Below are 19,684 nucleotides of genomic sequence, written 5' to 3'. Positions count from 1 at the left end.
GCAAGTTGTTATGGATAAAACGTGTTCTTGAAGATCTGAAGAAAGACGCTGAGTTGCCGCTCAAATTGTTCTTTGACAATAAGGCCGCAATCAGTATTGCACAAAATCCGGTACAACTTGACCGAACGAAGCACATCAAGATTGATCGACACTTTATATAAGAGAAACTGGAAGCTGGGATTATTTGCACTCCGTTCGTCACTACCAAAGAACGAACTGCTGATATTTTGACTAAAGGATTGTTTAGGCCTGTTTTTGAGTTTCTTGTAAGCAAGTTGGGCATGTATGATATTTATGCTCCAACTTGAGGGGAGTGTAGAAAGCTGTAATTAAAATTTTGAATTAGTCTACCGTGTATTTAGAATTTACAGCTTGAATATCAGGATAGAGGCTATGTTGTTATTAGTCAGTTCCTATATTTGTGCTTAGTTTGTTAGTATCTGTATCTATTTATTCAGCCTTTGGCTAATTAATAAAAATATGTAGAGAATTGTTCAAACTCACAAAAGGGAATCTCAATCCTTGGGGAGGAGCCTAACTTTGATTCCCTTTCCATTCAAATGAACTACATAATTTCTTCTGTACCCTTGACAATTATCGATAAATACACACAAGCCCTGAACCACCTATGCCTAAGGATATTAAGTAATCAAGCCATTCTTATAACAATGACTTTTGAAAACTTAAACCAAACATTTGATTTGTATTTTTTTTTGTTTTTTCTCTTTCTTTCCCATTAAATTTGTTCCATTATACAAACAAATTTGTATTTTTCAGTTTTAGTTTATTATATTGCTTGTAGTAAATAGTAATTTTGTTTATGTGAATGTGGTGCCCATAATTTTGTATTGGGTTAGTTGCTCGAAGTACAATGGTGAAAAAATTGATCTTAGAGTATCTGTGGATGTTATATTCTTCTTGGAACACATGTTACTTGATTTTAAAGTTATCCTATCATGAATGCATATATTGTTGGATAATTTTATTATTATTGTTATAATTTTATTTTTCACAGGAAACAGCTTGGAGGTAAGCTGGGGAGTTCCTTACAAAGTGACCTGGGTGTAAAAACAGTTGGAGATTTATTGCAGTTTCCAGAGGAAAAGCTGCAAGAACATTATGGCGTGAACACTGGGTGACTATTTATTTTTTAACAATTTTCTCTAGTTATTTTGGGTATAAATTTTATAAGTGGTCATATTGTTACATGTGCTACATTCTTCTGTACTGTGTGCAAAATTACTTCCATACAATGGCCAAGCAGGGTCCCAACTTAAGGTTTTGTTTTGTTTTTGTTTTGCCTTTTCTGGACTTTCTTTGGTATTATTATTATTATTTTAAATTATACTTGGCTTCTTTTCCATTTCTCTTATGCCCTGAAGCTTATTGCTGATATATTACATTTTAATCACTGAAACCCTGATTAAGGCTTAGTCTATTCAACTTTTCCTAGGTAACTTTTTTTTCCGTTTTCTTTGTGTCATCATCTAACCATTACAGCATTAGTTTCCCATTTACATATTTGTGTAGCGATTTATAATGTTGATATTAATCTTTATATTAAACAAATGGCAGTACTTGGTTATGGAATATTGCAAGAGGAGTCAGTGGAGAAGAAGTTCAGGGACGCCTTCTTCCTAAGAGCCATGGATCTGGGAAGTCATTTGCTGGACCTCGAGCTCTAAAGACATTTGCTTCTGTTAGTAATATTGTCCCAGACAGATAAGTGTCTAGAGGAGCATATGTTAGCTTTATGGTGTTATCCTTTTTGACATGACATAATTATTAGAATCTGCATGTGGGCATCAAGTGCTGTTCTGATAGTCAATAATAGATCCTCGACAGCTATTCCGGGTATTTTAGGGAGTCTTAGCACTAAAGAATCAATATGTAAATATTTGGATGATAGGCACCCACCAAGGCTGGTAAAACTGGGGAATTGATAGAATAATGGTAGCAGTGGGGTAGATGGGTATTCAAGTGATGATTAGTGGATTAGTTTTTTTTTTTTTTTTTTTTTTGATGATTAGTGGATTAGTTGGCATAGGTTGTTTTGCTAAGTTAGTTGGGATGATTTTAGTTACTGTTAGTTACTAGTATATATATTTAATATAAGAAGTGAATTAGGGGTCATGTGGATTGTGGTTTTGTGTGAACTTTGTTCTAAGGGAGAGTTGAGGTCTCTTGAATATCTCATTGTTCTAGTACTAGCTTATCTTTTTGTTCATTCAATGATAATTTCCAGATCTGTCTAATTTTCCATGTTTTCTCTCTATCCTTATCTACTGTCCGTGCTATTGATTTGAGGATCCTATTTGGGGTCTATCATTGGATCATTTATTAATTCAGCAAAAGCTGAACCAACAAGCTCTTTGTGATAAATTTCAACTCTTATAATTGTATTTTTATGAAGATTTAAACTCACTAAGATTTTTAAGTGTGTTGACGTAGTTTTTCGCCAACAATAAATTAAGAAATCCGATAACAAAGATATTAGTGCTCTTTTCTAAACCGTAATTAACTAGATGAACAATTTCTCACTCAATACTTTTACGTGGTTTAGTGGTTAAAAATCCACCTAGTCCACGAGACAATATTATTTGTCTCTTACAATTTCTGCAGAGGTTCTGTATCATAAAAAAGCAGTCCCTTTTCTTGTCCATTATCCCTGATATTTATAGTGAATATTCTTGGACAGATTTGGGTAACCGCGTGTATAAATATGGTAAACAATCAATCAAGATAATTCCCATTTACATAGGGATATGATTGCCTATGGAAAATACTTCCGTTATCTTGGTCAATAAATATGTAATACAGCCCGGGCATTAATGAGTGTAAAAGGAACCTCCAAGTCTTTCGGGATCCTTCACTATGCGTCATGATTAGGTTTCCACGATTTGAACATATTCCTCTAGTTGGAGATCGAAGAGTGAATGGACTGTAGTTCGGATCAAGTTCAACATATCTGGAAGGCGACCTAACCATTACATGTCTCGAACTAGGTTATTGTCCTGAGAGGCGATCTAGAGACTATCTGCATGGCGCACTGTCAAGTCTTAATTCGATCTACTTACATCGAAGTTAGCTAGATATTCTGCTCGCCTGCTTTCTCCATGTGTTTATCTGTCAGCTGTACCCCCTAGCCGAATGATTGAATCGACGCTTATTTTGGTGCACAACAAAGTGCATAGAGAAAATAACAATTTAATTTAAGCGAAAGACAAAAGAATAATTGCAAATTGTTATACTTAGGATATTTTTATTTTACTAAAGAATTATGTATAGTGTGATATTTATGGTTGTTAGGGAGCAGTATACTCCGTAATAAATTTGGGAGGAGGTCAGTCTAAGACATTTGACCTTTGTCTCTTTTCCAAAAATAAAAGTTAGGGAGCAGTATATTCTAACACAACAACTGCTTCATAATTTTATTTTTATCCTTTGTTTCTGAGCTTCACTTCAGCAGAGCATTATAATAATGAAGCATTTACCTGTAACTTTGCAGAGATATATGTGGTTCCAGTTTGTTTTATATGCTTGACCTCTGAAAAATGGTTAACTTTACAGTCTGTTGTGAATTCTCTATAAAGTTAAAAAATTAATTGCTTGTAGAGGCAGCACAGCAGAAATTATGCTTGCTGCCCATCAACGTTAAGCACTTAATTTGCTGCCTATTACCATTAAGCACTCAATAATTTCTTTTGGAGAATATTTGTTAATAGACGCTGTATGTGGACTCTTATGTTGATTGTAAATGGAGTCAGTGTGGTTTTCCTTAGACACATTTGTGATCTTTTGTGACGATGGATGGTTGATTTGTTTGTGCAATGGGTGATCTGTTTGTGGAGCTAACAAGTTGGGAAATGAGAGTAATGGTTTTTATGGTGATTGGAGGGTATCATGAGTAATTTTTGTTAGAATGATAGAGGAGGAAATAGAAGGTTCGATATGTGGTCAGTTTGTAGAGTTTGGAGGTTTATTGAATAATTTTGTATGAGCTGAGCTCGTGGGAGTGTCCAGGTGTCTCTCGAACACCTGGAGTACTTTGTATTTCCTTTGAATAATAATAATAATAATTTCCCACCATTTCTAGCTACTGCTCACCTGGAGTACTTTGTATTTCCTTTGAATAATAATACTAATAATAATAATAATAATAATAATAATTTCCCACCATTTCTAGCTGCTGCTCTATTGTGTTTCTGCCGTTTACCAGCTTGAGTGTAATTTTATTTCTTGAAAAATAATATAACTTTTAATTTTTAAATTTACAGCTTTATCTCTTCTCAAGTAGGGGTGATTTGTGGATGATGACCATAAAAAATGAGGAAATAATTTCTGAATTCTTTTTCTGTGTATATTTTACAACCTAAAGCAGGACATATTGTAGTTTTTTGAATAATTGATATTTTATTCATCAAAGAGAATTGCCTATTAATAGGCAGATTACATCAGAAAACTATAGGCTAAGCTATACAATTAACCTAGGTCAACTAATCTCCTAAAAATCAGGAATATACAATATATTAGGAAATAAGATAATTCGTTTTCCTTAAAGAATTGATACCAAATAAATACAAGATATTTACATAATTCTACACTCCCCCTCAAGCTGGGTTATGTATATCAAACATTCCCAGCTTGCACACTAATTCATCAAAGACAATTCTAGGAAGGGCTTTGGTAAGAACATCGGCTGTTTGAAGTCTTGATGGAGTATAGATAGTTTGAACTATGGCACTCTCAATCTTCTCAATGATGAAGTGTCGATCTATCTCAATATGTTTTGTCCTGTCATGATGAACAGGATTTTTAGCAATACTAATAGCAGCCTGATTATCGCAAAGCATTTTTATGGACTCACTTGCAAATAGTCTTAGTTCACTCAATAATCTTTTTAGCCAAATCCCTTCACAAACACCTAGAGCAAGAGCTCTAAATTCTGCTTCAGCTGAACTTCTGGAAACCACTGATTGTTTCTTACTTTTCCAAGTCACTAGATTACCCCAAACATAAGAACAGTATCCTGAAGTACTCCTCCTGTCTGTTACGTTTCCTGCCTAGTCTGCATCAGTGTAGACTTTGATCTCTCTGCTATCACTTTTCTTGAATAGAAGACCTTTCCCAGGATTCATCTTGAGGTATCTTAAGATTCTAGTAACATCTTCCATGTGTTCTTCAGTAGGATTGTTCATGTATTGACTGACAACACTAACTGAAAAACCAATGTCAGGTCTAGTATGAGATAGGTAGATCAGGCGTCCAACTAACCTTTGATATCTCCCCCTGTCTGCTGGTGTCATGTTTTTTCCTGAACCCACTTTCTTGTTGGAGTCCATTGGGGTTGAGGCAGGTTTGCATCCAAGCATTCCTGTTTCCTTCAGTAAGTCTAGAACGTACTTACGTTGAGAAACAAATATGCCATGTCTTGATCGAGCAATTTCCATGCCAAGAAAATATCTAAGATACCCAAGATCTTTAATCTCGAATTCCTTAGATAAGAAATCTTTCAATCTCTCCATCTCCTCCTTGTAGTCACCTGTAAGTATTATGTCATCCACATAGACAATTAGGATAGCTATCCTTTTATCTGACGAGAATCTAACAAACAAAGTGTGATCTGCTTGACATTGAGTATACCCATTCTGAATGATTGCTTAAGTGAATCTGCCAAACCATGCTCGTGGAGATTGTTTAAGACCATACAAAGATTTCTTGAGTTTGCGCACTTTGTCCTGATTGGAAGAGTTCTCGAAGCCTGGCGGAATGTCCATATAAACTTCTTCTTCAAGGTCACCGTTCAGGAATGCATTTTTCACATCAAGTTGGTGTAGGGGCCAATCTTTATTTGTAGCAAGGGATAACAGTACACGTACAGTGTTAAGCTTGGCAACAGGCGCAAACGTTTCTTGATAATCGATTCCGTAGGACTGAGTGAAGCCTTTAGCAACAAGGCGAGCTTTAAACCTCTCAATGCTCCCATCTGCTTTGTGTTTAACGTTAAAGACCCACTTGCAACCCACGGATCTCTTCCCAGGTGGTAGACTTGTGATTGTCCAAGTACTGTTTTTCACCAAAGCACTAATCTCATTTTCCACAGCTTCTTTCCATCGAGAATCAGTCAGAGCCTCTTGAATTGTGTGAGGAATCTGTATATTATCAATAACAGAGACAAACGCCTGATAGGATGGTGATAATGTTTTGTAAGATACAAAATTGCCAATAGGATGTTCTGTACATGCACGAACTCCCTTTCTCAATGCAATCGGCAAATCTAAATCATCATTTATTTGAACAACATTATCATGGTTAGAATTACTTAAACCTGAATGAGTTTCTGGAGAATGAGGATCCGGTTCCGATGCATGGTGGTCCTCCAGATGTGTTGTGTGCTTTATATCTTTACCAGATTTTTTTCTTCTCGTATAGACACGAATTTCTGGTTCTTGACAAGGTGCAATAGCCATGGATGGACCTGGAGAGTTTTCAATGATTTGGGAACCTATGGATTTAGGGGAAGATGAAACTTGATGTTCTATGAATTGAGAGTTGGAAGAATCCTCATGGTGAATACTCGGAGATGAAGTATTATTAATACTCGGAATAGTGTCCCAAAGATGAGATTCACCTGCATTCTCCCCCTGAATCTCAGATTTGTAGTAAGCATGATTTTCAAAAAATGTGATATCCGTAGTGTTATACATTTTCCGAGTTATAGGCGAATAACATTTATAACCCTTTTGATGAGAGGAATAACCAAGAAAAATACATTTGATAGATTTAGGGTCTAGCTTACTACGATTTTGAGAATGAAGATGAACAAAGGCTGTGCAACCAAAGATCTTAGAATTAAGAAGACTAATGAATTTCGTATGAGGGAATGATTGCAAAACTGTTGACATGGAGTTTGAAAGTTAAGTACCGGGATGGCATTCGGTTGATTAAATAGGTGGCTGTAAGAACCGCTTCTCCCCAGAAATATTTGGGAACTTGAGTAGAAAACATGAGAGAGTGAGCAACTTCTAAGTGATGTCTATTTTTCCGTTCAGCAACCCCATTTTGTTGAGGAGTATCAACACAAGAGGTTAAGTGTAGAATACCTTGTTGTGTGAGGTAAGGACCGAGAATAGAATTGAAGAAATCTTTGGCATTGTCGGTCTTGAGGATTTGAATTTTAGTAAGAAATTGAGTTTGAATCATAGAATGAAAATTTTTAAAAATTTCACTTACTTCTGATTTTGATTTTATGAGAAACACCCAAGTTAATCTAGTATGATCATCGATAAAAGATACAAACCATTTTTGTCCAGTTATATTGTTTACACATGAAGGACCCCACACATCGCTATGGATCAATGAAAAATGTTTGGAAGATTTATATGGTATTCTAGAATAGGTATTTCGAGTGTGTTTCGCAAATTGACAGATTTCACAACAAAAAGAGTTTGGATTTTTATTAATAAATAAGGAGGGAAACATTTTTGACAAATATAGAAAATTCGGATGACCAAGACGATAGTGCCACAACATAATATCACTATCTTTAGTTGAAATAGACTGATTATTTAAAGAAAACAAACTGAATTTCTGAGTTGTTCTAACGGATGGAGTGTCATCTTGTAGGATATAGAGCCCAGAACACATCTTAGCACTGCCAATCATCTTCCCCGAATCCAATTCCTGAAACACACAAATTTGAGTAAAACTTAGTCACAAAGTTTAGGTCACGAGTAAATTTACTAATAGACAGTAAATTACAATCCAGTTTAGGCACATAGAGAACAGAAGTGAGAGTTAGGTTCTGATTTATGTTGACTGAACCAGAACCCCCAACTTTAGAGGATGTGCCATCTGCAATTTTCACTGTATGATGCTCTGGACTTGTGTGAAATTCAGAAAAAATATTTGCATCTCCTGTCATATGATCTGATGCTCCCGAATCAAGAATCCAAGGGTTAGTAGTTGTTTTATTGACAATAAAAGCTACTGAATGGTTACCTTTCATGGCCAACAGCCCTGTACCAGGTGTAGTATTCGGCTTTGCAGCGATGTGTGACTGACTTAGGAGTTTCTGAAGTGCCTCTAACTGTGCTTTAGTGAACGGTGATGAATCAGATGTGTCCCATTTTCCTTCAGCAGCAGCAGTATTTAAAATGGCAGCGACATTCCCGTGACTCTCTTTGTCTTTCCATGATTTCGGCTTCCAATCAGCAGGTTTTCCATGAAGTTTCCAGCATGTTTCTTTGAAATGCCCAGGTTTACGACAATGATCGCACCATGGTCGACCCTTCTGCTGTCCTCTTGCAGCAAGAGCAGATGACTCTTGAGTAGATGGAAGAGGAGAAGCGCCCATCATGACCTTCTTTCTGCTTTCTTCATGTCAAACCTCAGAGAATGCTTCTTTGACTGTCGGAAGTGGCTTGATACTCATGATCCTTATTGAGACCATGAAGAAATTTGAAAGTTCTCCTTTTCTCTACAATACTCCGGTATAGAGTAGTATCATCTGCACACTTCCAAGAATAGGTTTCAAATAGGTCCAATTGATGCCAAAAATGAGCAAGAGTGTTAAAATATTGTGTGACTGTAGTATCTTCTTGGCGGAGATCGTAAAGAGCGGCTTCAATCTCAAATAATTCTGATGTATTATCAGAATGAGAATAAGAATCTTTGACAGCGTCCCAAAGTTCCTTGGCTGTCGAATATAAAAGAAAGTTTTCTCCTATATCATTATTCATTGAACTAACCAGCCAGGACTTGATCATGTGATTATCTATTTTCCAAGTTTTATACTTTGGATCATCTGATTTTGGAGTCTCAATCTCCCCTGTGAGATATTCCTCCTTCCCCTTTCCACCGATATACATCATTACAGACTGTGACCATTGAAGATAGTTATGGCCATTGAACTTGTGGCTGGTGACCAAAGAAACAACATCATTACTGTGAGATGAAGAACCGATTGATGCATGTGGATTAGAGAGGGTTGATGGATAGGAGGATGCATCTGAGTTTAGGCTTTCTTTTCCAGTAGCCATGGTGAAAGTGATGCGTGAAAAGATGAACAGAGGAGAAGGGCTGGTACGATTTAGAGAAAGAATGAGTGGAAAGAGGCTGGTGCGATTAGGGCAGAAAAGAAAGAGAAGGAAAAAAAAAATATTGCGATTAAAACCACCCCGCTCTGATACCATGTAGTTTTTTGAATAATTGATATTTTATTCATCAAAGAGAATTGCCTATTAATAGGCAGATTACATCAGAAAACTATAGGCTAAGCTATACAATTAACCTAGGTCAACTAATCTCCTAAAAATCAGGAATATACAATATATTAGGAAATAAGATAATTCGTTTTCCCTAAAGAATTGATACCAAATAAATACAAGATATTTACATAATTCTACACATATATAGGGTTTTCATATCAATCCCCTTTAATGTAGAATGAATACAATAAATGGTATTCCTATAAAATAGGAAACTGAACTGGAAAAACAAATCAAGAGGATTTGATTTCTTGGCTGTCAACACTACCCCTCAAGCTGGACTGTAGATATTGATGAGTCCAAGCTTGTTTGCTAGGAAATCAAATACTCGCTCGGATAACTTCTTTGTGAGAATGTCAACCAGCTGTTGATCCATAGGAAATCAAATACTCGCTTGGATAACCCCTTTCTGAGAATGTCAGCTATGAACATATCTAATGCTGACAATTCCTCTTATCAATCTTTTCTTTAATAAAGTGATGATCCACTTTCACATCTTTAGTTATGTCATGATGTATAGGGTTATGTGCAATACTGATGGTAGACTGATTATCACAGTAAAAGCTGAATGGGAGTTTCATACTCAATCTTCAATTCCCCTAATAGGCATTTGATCCATATTGCTTTGCACACTCCATGGGCCAGCCATGGCTCTATACTCTGCTTCTACGCTACTTCTTGCAACCACTATTTGTTTTTTACTTCGCCATATTACCACATTATCCCATACAACTATACAATGCCCAGATGTAGACTTTCTATCATCAATTGACCCAGCCAGTCTGCATTTGTGAATACTTCAACCTTCCTCTCGGTTGTCTTTCTGAATAGAAGGCCTTTTCCTGGTGTTTGCTTGAGATACCTCAGAATTCTGTATACTACACTGAGATGTCCTTGACATGGTTCATGCATATATTGATTAACCAGACTTACCGCAAACGCAATATCAGGTCTGCTATGTGAGGCAGATAAGTTTCCCTACTAGCTGCTAGTACCTTCCTTTGTCAACTGGACTTCCTTCAAACATTCTCCTCTTGTCTCCAAGCTCAATTGGTGTTTTGCTAGGCTTACTGCCAAGCATTCTCGTCTCTTTTAAGAGATCAAAAGTGCATTTTCTTTGAGATTTATTAATACCTCTTTTGCTTCTAGCAAATTCTATACCCAGAAAATACTCAAGTGCACCGAGATCCTTAACTTCGAATTCTTTTGCCAACATTTCTTTGATCAGAATCATCTCTTCAGAATGGTTGCCAGTGACTATAATGCCATCCACATACACGATCAATACTTACATTTTCCTTTTTTCTGAGTGTTTGATGTCCCTTGACAGCTTTCAAGAACTGATTGAACCAAGCTTGCGGAGATTGTTTCAGACCATAAAGAGATTTGTTTAGCTTACACATTTTGGTTGTATTGGGAGATTCTTCAAAACCAGAAGGCTGACTCATGTACACTTCTTCCAGCTCACCGTTCAAGAACGCAGTTTTTACATCAAGTTGATGCAAGTCCCAATTCAAGTTGACTTCTAACGAGAGTAAAACTCTGATGGTATTGAGTTTCGCGACTGGAGCGAATGTTTCGGTGTAGTCAATTCCATAAGTCTCAGTAAAACCCTTGGCAACTAACTGAGCTTTGTACCTCTCAATAGATCCATTTGCATTATATTTTACTGTAAACACCCATTTGCACCCTATTACTTTCTTGTCTGGTGGTAACTCTACTAAGTTCCAAGTTTCATTTTGTTCGAGTGCTTTTATCTCTTCAAGGACAGCTGTCTTCCATTAGGGAGAAGCAATTGCTTCATTGATGTTTCTGGGAATCACATCTGATAGACTAGAGGTAAAAGCTTTAAATGGAGACGATAATTTAGAATAAGAGAAATTTTGAAATAGGGTGTTGAGTGCAAGATCTAGTTCCTTTTCTTAATGCAATAGGAATGTCAAGATCTGTTCGAGTTTTTGAGGGAAGAGTACTTGGATCATTTGAGGGAAGTGGTTCTATCACCGGATCGGGCTCTTGACTGTGATGAGGATTCGTAACTTGTTTATTTCTCTCTTCTAGAATACACCCGAAGTTCTTTCTACACGTTTTGATCTTGAGGAAGTATTTCTAGTTCCAAGATTTCTTTAGAGGATTGATCAATTTCTGACTCTGAAGGATCGATCAATTTAGAGGATTGATCAATTTCTGACTCCAAAGGAAATGGAGTTTCTAGGGGTAATTCTAAACCCCACGACCACTGAGCTTCTTGCTCGTGATGACTATGCTCCTCCTGAAGCGAGGTGAGAGTGAAATATGGAGACTCTTCGAAGAAAGTTACATCACGAGAGATGTATGATTTTTTGGTTAAGGGATAGTAGCAACGATAAAACTGTCTTTATGGCTCTAGGATCAAGTTTACTCCTGTGTTGGAGTGAATGAGTACAAAGGCAGTGCAGCCAAAAACTTTGACTGACAGAGTATTAGTAGAAATATGTGGATAGAGAGATTGAAGAACAAGATATGGTGTCCTGATCTGAAGAGGCCTATCGGGGAGACGATTAATAAGATAGGCAGCGGTAAGGATAGCACACCTCAAAGATATTTTGGAATATGCATTCTGAACATAATGGCACGGGCTACTTCTAAGAGATGACGATTTTTCCTTTCTGCTACCCCATTCTGTTGTGGAGTATCCACACGAGTTTTGATGAACAATCCCATTTTGGAGAAGATAGGGACTGAGGGTGGTATTGAAGTATTCAATACCATTGTCGATACGAAGAGTGCGAATAGATGTTTGGAACTGTGTTTGGATCGTTTTGTGGAAATTTTGAAAGACTTGACAAGTTTTGGATTTATGGCTAAGCAAATAGACCTAAGTGATTCATGTGTGATCATCAATGAATGTAATAAACCAACGCTTACCATGAGAGGTAGTGACTTTTGAGGGTCACCATAGGTCACTGTGAATAATAGAGAACGAGCTGGATGGTATATACATTTTGTGAGGAAACGAAACACGAGTATATTTAGCAAATTGACAAATATCACATTGAAAATCAGCAACCTTTTTATTGATATGCAAAAAAGGAAACAATTGTTTTAAATATAAAAAAATTGGGTGTCCAAGCTGATAATGCCATAACATAATTGTTCGAGAATTTGAATAAAAAACAGAATGAGAAATAGAACTTGAAGTCAAACAATGCAAAAAAGGTTGCTCTTTTGTTGGATTTTGAAAGTAATAAAATACATCAAGAATCCTTGCACTGCCAATCATCCTTCTTGATGATAGTTTCTAAAATTGACAAGAATTTGGCACAAATTTAGCAAGGCAGCGATTATCAGATGTTAATTTGTGAACAAAGATTAAATTGCACTTTAATCAAGGAACATAGAGTATTGATTTAAGAAGTCAATCAGTAGACAATATAATGAGGCCAATTTCTGCAATAGGTGAGTAAGGGCCATCTGCAATCTTGACACTCGTTGTAGTAGAACATGGAGAAAGAGAATCAAATAAATGAGATAAACGTGTCATGTGGTCAGTTGCTCTTGAATTGATGATCCATGATGTTTGGAAAGTGGAAGAGAAATTACCAGAGTGTGCAACTGAGGAACTATGAGACTCGGGACCAGACTTGGGTTTCATGGAGGATTGATTGAGGAGCGTGTATAAATGTTCGAGTTGTTCCTTACTGAAGGAAGGAGTAGCAGTGACACTCTGATTAGTGCTGCTCTCAGTCTGAGTTTGGTAGGCCTTTCTATCATTTTGACGACAAGGAGTCCAGTTTGGTGGCTTGCCATGAATTTCCCAACAAGTGGAGCGAATGTGACCATGATGTTGACATTGATCACACCAAGGTCGGTCACCCTTACGATTAGATCAAGGGTCAGGATTTGATTTGGTAGGTGGTGGTCCTGACTTTGAGACAACTGGCGAGCTTTCTAGGGGCTGCAATTCTGGAGTAGTGAGCATGACGCGACGACGTGCTTCTTCACTTCTGACCTCAGAGAAAGCTTTTTCAGTGTCAGGAAATGGAGAGCGACTAGCCAAATGACCCCTAACTTCATCAAGATTACTGTTCAACCCAGTAAGAAACTCAAAGGCTCTTTCCTTTTCTAACTGTTGCCGCTGGAGTGTGGTGCAGTTAGAACACAATGCTATGGTAATCAGATACAAATCTAGTTCCTGCCACAGGTCTCGTAAGTCTGAAATATATTGGGTTACAGTGTGATTACCTTGCTTGATTTCTTTGAGTTTGGTAAAACACCGACAAGCAATGACTAATTTCTTTGGATACTAGATGTGAGAGTGTAGTGAGAGAGAGAGTGTATGTCCATGTCTATTGCGCACCATAACCCCACTGGTTATGGGAAGAAATATGTCCATTTTCCCACTGGAGTTGGACAAAATTCTGGTTCGGGGGGTCCCATCGGGTATTCTGGTCAGAGGTATTGGAGCTTTCGTACAGCCTTCAAGGTGTTCATGCTGACCCTTTCTAAGGATGGTGGCTCAGTAAGGATCTGTGAGAGGACAAGACTATCAGGTTATGAGATTTCATTATCTTTAGACGCTTCTAGGTGGCTGTTAGAAGTAGTGTGGTTGATCGAGGCTAGAGCTGACCTTAGGGTGCACCAGAGGAGAACTTTCAGGGATTATTCCATGAGGGTGTGGCTGGAATGTTTTCAAAACGTTAGAGGAATTTTTTTGAAGATTTTCGTACTCAAAAATAGTGCTTTCAATTCGATCATCATTCCGGAGGAGGACTTTGGGATGGAAAGGACTAGAGGATTGCCTGAGACACTTGGTTAAGAAGAAGGGCTTTGATTCACAAGGAGATCTCGGAAGGAAGGTGGATGGAAAAGTCTCTTGGGCTTCTATAGTTAAAGGAAACCCCAAGGAGGTGGTCATGGATGAGAAGGAAGGGGCAGTCAAACCGGATAATGTGTTATTTAAGGATTGCCACTCTCTGTTAACAGGGGATGAGGCCTGTTTCGAATGGAGTTTGGCTGTTTTCATGTTCAGAAGGGATAGTCGGTGCCCTTGGTCGGCTGTTCAGGAGGGAGTCCAAAGATGGTGGGGGAAAAAGTTATGTGTTTCGTATTTCTCAGACGACAGGGCTCTAATCTGGTGTGCAAACAAGAGAGAGAAGGAAAGGCTGATATCTACTGGCTCGGTTACTATTCCTGAATTGACTGCAGTCTCCTTTGCAAAATGGAGTTGGAGGAATCAAATGGAGAACAGGAAAATTTCTTGTAAACATGATTGGATTGGTATTGAAGGTATTCCGTTGAATATATGGAACCACCATGTTTTCAAGGTGATCGGCTCACTCTGTGGAGGGCTATTAGCTATAGACAAGCACACTTTGGAAAGGAAGAATCTTTTTTGTGCCTATATTAATGTGAAGGGGGATGCTTTGGGTTTTATTCCAAGCTTCATCTCTTTGCCGTATGACGGCAATCAGTTGTCCTTGTGTCTGGTTAAAGCTCGAGGGAAGAAGCTTTTTCCGGTCCGCAAATTCTGGGTGAGGAAAACGACCAGGAAGTCTGGGTGTGGCTCGGGTCCTGATGAAGGAGGTTGTTCGGAGAAGCAGCAGGGGACCAACGCTGAGTACGAAGAGACGCGTGGGGTAGTGAAGGAGAGGGAAGGCGGCGCCATGGTAGCCATGGCTGATCGGAAGTTGCAGACAGAAAGGAGAGGGTCGGCGCCATACACGATCACCATTAATGAGGTTACCGTTGCTTCACGTAACTCATGCCTGCCATTAAGGAGAATATTTAATAGATTAAAGTCAGACTTATATATTAATTGTAGAGGGATGGCAAGCACGTGCATCTATTTCAAAAAGGTGATTCAAGAGGATTTGATTTCTTGGCTGTCAACAATGACTATCTCTGTTGTTTTTATATTCTAACACGGATGCCTAGCAACCCATTCCTATACATTTACTAACTTTGATAACATATGTCTGGAGTCTCGAGTAATGGGCCTTATTAGCATCATATCATAAAACTAATTTTAAATGCTCTTGGTCGTACAAACATTTGTCAAGGGCCCCACTTGATTTTCTGGTTCTTTGGGCAGGTTGAACATTGGCTTAATGAACTGTGTGAAGAATTGAATGAACGGCTTCACTCTGACTTGGATCAAAACAAAAGAATTGTACGGACACTGACCCTGCATGCTACAGCTTATAAGGTGCCGATCTTATATCTAACATTTCCTTGTTTGAACCCCTTTTCTTGTCACAATACTCCCCCCACCTCTTCAGTGATGAATGTAGCTAGTAAATTTCATGCATGTACTTTGTTTTTTTCCTTTTTAATAAGAAATGAAACTAGTCTTACAAATATTCCTCTGCCAAAAGTGAGACTCTTGATAAATTGTGAGAATAGACCACTCATGTACATGTGGTCTTCCTCTCTTTTTCCAAAAAAAAAAAAAAAGTATATCTCATACGTGCTTTATCTCTTCTACTCTTATTGTAATTGTTGCTGTCATTATTATTATTATTATTATTCTGATACATCTTACAGTCCTGCGATTCAGATGCACAAAAGAATTTTCCTTCCAAGTCTTGTCCCCTAAGGTATGGAGCTGCTAAGATGCAAGAAGATGCCCTTAACCTATTCCAAGCTGGACTACGTGAATATTTGGGAACTTACAACACCAGAGCGCTGGGAAGTCAGAACAATGGATGGAGAATTACAGGACTTTCTGTTTCAGCTAGTAAAATTGTTGAAATACCTTCTGTGAGTCTCAAGTTACATTTTTCGCTATAATTGTTTTCTCCTTGCAATTTCTGTATTCCTTGTCGATGTACCACAACTAGGGGCTTCATTGAATTACAGAGGTAATAGGCAAAATCAAAGAGGGCATTGATTATAGAAGGCAGACCCGATATTTGATATTGAATGATAAGAACACACAAGAACATGAGGTATTTGAGAGACCTCAACTCCCCAAGAGCTACTGATCAATTCATCACAATCAACATGCTCCACTTCCTTCAGAGCAATAAATAAATAAATAAAATAAAAATGCTCCATTTCTTCTACTTACCCTCCTATTTGTACTATTAGATTCTAGCTCATTCACTACCCGTCAATACAATTACCCATATAATCCTTTTATTTTCTATGTTCTACCAATCCCAAGGTCTATTGCATCACCTCAGAATTCAAAACTTACTTTTAACAAGTAAAAGAATGCAATAAATGAACTTAGTAAGAAGTGACCATGAACCCTGGGGCATTAGTTGAGCTGTTAGGCCTGTGATTTTTGCTCCTCACTTTGTTAGAGGTTCAATTTTATAGGATCATCATCATATGCCCACTCAATAACCTCAAGCTTCGTGTTTACTAAAGATTTTTTTTTGAAAAGAGACAAAGGTCACATGTTTTTGAGTGACCTACTCTCAAGTATATTAAGAACCCTCACTTATGGCGGAGGAAAACTGTGGTAACAATCAACATAAAATAAAACTAAAACAAAAAAAAAATCTACTTACAAAACCAGATCATAACTAGTACAGAAAACTTGTCCAATCTCTACTAAGATCAAGAAAAGATAAACCCAAATTGCTACCCAAAACTTTAACTTCTCCCAAAACCCTTCTACTGACTCCTCTTTATCTTCAAATGTTCTGTTATTCTTTTCCAATTAAAGACCCCAGAAAACAGCAAGAATGGCTACTGTCCACAATGTGGAAATCCTCCTTCCCTCACATGATTACTGTCATGTTTACTAAAGATAGTAAGAAGGGACTATATCCACAAAATTTAATCTTGCTTATTGAATTTCAGGAGAAAAGAGATGAGTTGCTTTTTTCAAATGTAATTTATCCTAAACTATTGTTTTATTGCTCCTAAGCCATAATCTAAGTGATTACTTCTGGTAGGGAACATCTTCAATCATGAAATACTTCCATAGTCAAAGTCCATCCTCTTTGTTATCGAAACAATCACATCATTTTGTTCAAGATACTGATCAGCCGTCACATTCAGGTGTTTCCTGTCTTCTTTGCTTTAATTTAGTTCATAATCTTTTATATTTCTGTTTATTATACTAATAGTGACATTTTTCAGGTGCTGAAAGCTGTTCAGAAATGAATTTAATTCAGCAACAAACAAATTTTCCTGATGAAGATACAATGACCAAGGGCAAGATGCCTTGTCTAGATCAACAAGAGAACAATAAGGATTTGCAGAACGAACAGGTTATGATAGCCTAGAATGACTTGCGATTATCAATAATATTTTTTTTATACATAAATATGGAGCATCTGAGGACATTATGGTCTGTGAGAGTGGGACAAAGAAGAGTGGAGGAGTTCATAGTGGAAGTTGTTTTGCTCTTATTTGTGTGCTGTCATTGGAAATGGAAGATTTGGAGTAGTTTATGGCCTGCTTCATTGTTTAGCAATTAACGCACTAGGAAGTTTGCTAAAAATAGATTAAGTGACTCATCTCTGATATATAACATACCAGGAAAATTAGAAAGAAAAACTAATTTAAAAGATATGTGAAGATTTTGGAATAAAATAAACAGCTCTTGTTTCTTAATGCATGAACAGAAATGCACACATTCAATAGGCAATTTGGAACAGTTCCAAATCCCTCAAAAATAGGAACAAAAAAGCGACTATTTAAAGGAGAAAATATCTCCTTTATTTTAGGAAATAAACTCTACTGATATTCTGGACACAACAACCAAAACATCTCTTATTTGGAAAATGAAAAACCTAACTAACTTAGACTTTAATAACCCCACAGCCAATTGAAATAATACATTACTTAGCTAATTATTTCTTGGCTGACACCTAGAATAAATCGGCCTAATAGGTGGCCTAACATTACCCCAAGCCCAAACATCACCTTGTCCTCAAGGTGAAAATCTGGGACCCTGATTGTTGATCATGTTGTAGTCTTCCCAAGTTGATTCAAAATCTGGTAGAGCTTTCCACATTATATGTACTTCAATGTCCCTTGAAGTTCCACTGGTTTTTGTCTGATTTCTTTAAGTTCTTCTGGTTCTGATATCATTTCCAAATCTGGGGATAGTTGCTGCAGTAACACTGGTGAGGATATGTTTCTTCCACGAGTCCATTTAAGTTGGGATACAGGAAATGTGGGATGAATGGATGCAGTAGCTGGTAGTTCTCTATCTTTTCTACAATCATGAAAGGTCCATGGTACTTGGCAGCCAACTTTTCGAATTTTCTTTTAGCTTCTGCCTGTAAGGTCTTAACTTTAGAAATACCAAGTCCCCCACTGCATATTCCTCATGGTGTCTCTTGGCACTAGCATATAGTGTCATTTGTTGCTGTGCCTTGAGTAGGTGCATTCTTAGCTCATCAAGTATTGCATCTTGGTCTTCTAGGATGGAGTCTACTTCTGAAACTAGGGAAGAGCCATGCTTGTATCTCATGAAAGGAGGTGAATCCCTGCCATACAGAGCTTTTAAAAGGGGTTCATTTAATGGCTGAATGAGTTGATGTGTTGTACGAGTACTCCACTTTACGCAGCGTCTGGTCATGCCAAAACAAAGCAAATACAAAGCTTTAATTTACCAATTGGGGGACATGTCAGAAAGACCAAAACATACCGCAGTTAGCAACAGAGATTTATTGGGAAGGAATGAGAAGAGAGGTGTAGGAATTTATCCGGCAATGTGATACATGCCAAAGAAATAAGTATCTTGCCCAAACCCTAGTTGAACTTCTCCAACTAAAGAATAAAATGAGAGAAGATTTGAAACTATTTTTCTTGTATATTTTATCAATGCTAGGTATGCCCTTTTTTAGGGACTGTACAAAATAACCACAATAAATGTCAGAATAAAAATCCTATAAATGTCAATCCTATCAATGCTAGGTATGCCCTTTTTTAGGGACTGTACAAAATAACCACAATAAATGTCAGAATAAAAATCCTATAAATAAGGAAACTTATATACAATAAAAGACTACAGCTATCACATCTAAAAACTACAGCTAATATTGCATATCTTTGTGATTTTATTTCCTGGCTATCAACACTTCCCCTCAAGCTTGACTGTAAATGTTAACAAGTCCAAGCTTGTTTGTAAGGAAATTAAATACTTGTTCAGATAGTCCCTTAGTTAGTATATCCGTCAGTTGTTGATCAGTGTGCACATGCTTAACGCTGATTTTCCTTCCATTAATTTTTTCTTTGATAAAGTGTCGATCCACTTCTACATGCTTGGTTCTATCATGATGTACATGATTATGTGCTATACTGATGGTGGACTTGTTGTCGTAGAATAATTGGATAGGAGCTTCGTATTCTATCTTTAATTCTCCAAGCAGTCGTTTTAGCCATATAACTTCACATACCCCGTGAGCCATAGCCCTAAATTCTGCTTCTGCACTGCTTCCTGCAACAACGGTTTGCTTTTTACTTCT

At 37.4% G+C, this 19,684-nt stretch overlaps 1 protein-coding gene across 4 annotated transcripts in view; it reads left to right on the top strand.

Annotated features, from left to right (window-relative positions):
* The window catches only part of LOC133800774 (DNA polymerase eta), a 64,749-nt gene that overhangs the window by 9,880 nt on the left and 35,185 nt on the right, over positions 1 to 19,684 (top strand). For 2 of the 4 annotated variants that reach the window (XM_062238828.1, XM_062238831.1), the window contains exons 7-12: positions 1,016 to 1,135; positions 1,576 to 1,699; positions 15,343 to 15,456; positions 15,795 to 16,010; positions 17,159 to 17,264; positions 17,346 to 17,476. In XM_062238828.1, coding sequence (XP_062094812.1) covers positions 1,016 to 1,135; positions 1,576 to 1,699; positions 15,343 to 15,456; positions 15,795 to 16,010; positions 17,159 to 17,264; positions 17,346 to 17,476 — 811 coding nt within the window. The other 2 variants (XM_062238829.1, XM_062238832.1) reach the window with 2 other exon arrangements.

Source organism: Humulus lupulus, chromosome 9 (genome assembly GCF_963169125.1).
Source record: "Humulus lupulus chromosome 9, drHumLupu1.1, whole genome shotgun sequence".
In the NCBI taxonomy this organism is placed as follows: Eukaryota; Viridiplantae; Streptophyta; class Magnoliopsida; order Rosales; family Cannabaceae; genus Humulus; species Humulus lupulus.
The sequence above is the reverse complement of the archived record's forward strand: the minus strand, read 5'-3'. Positions and strand labels throughout refer to the sequence as shown.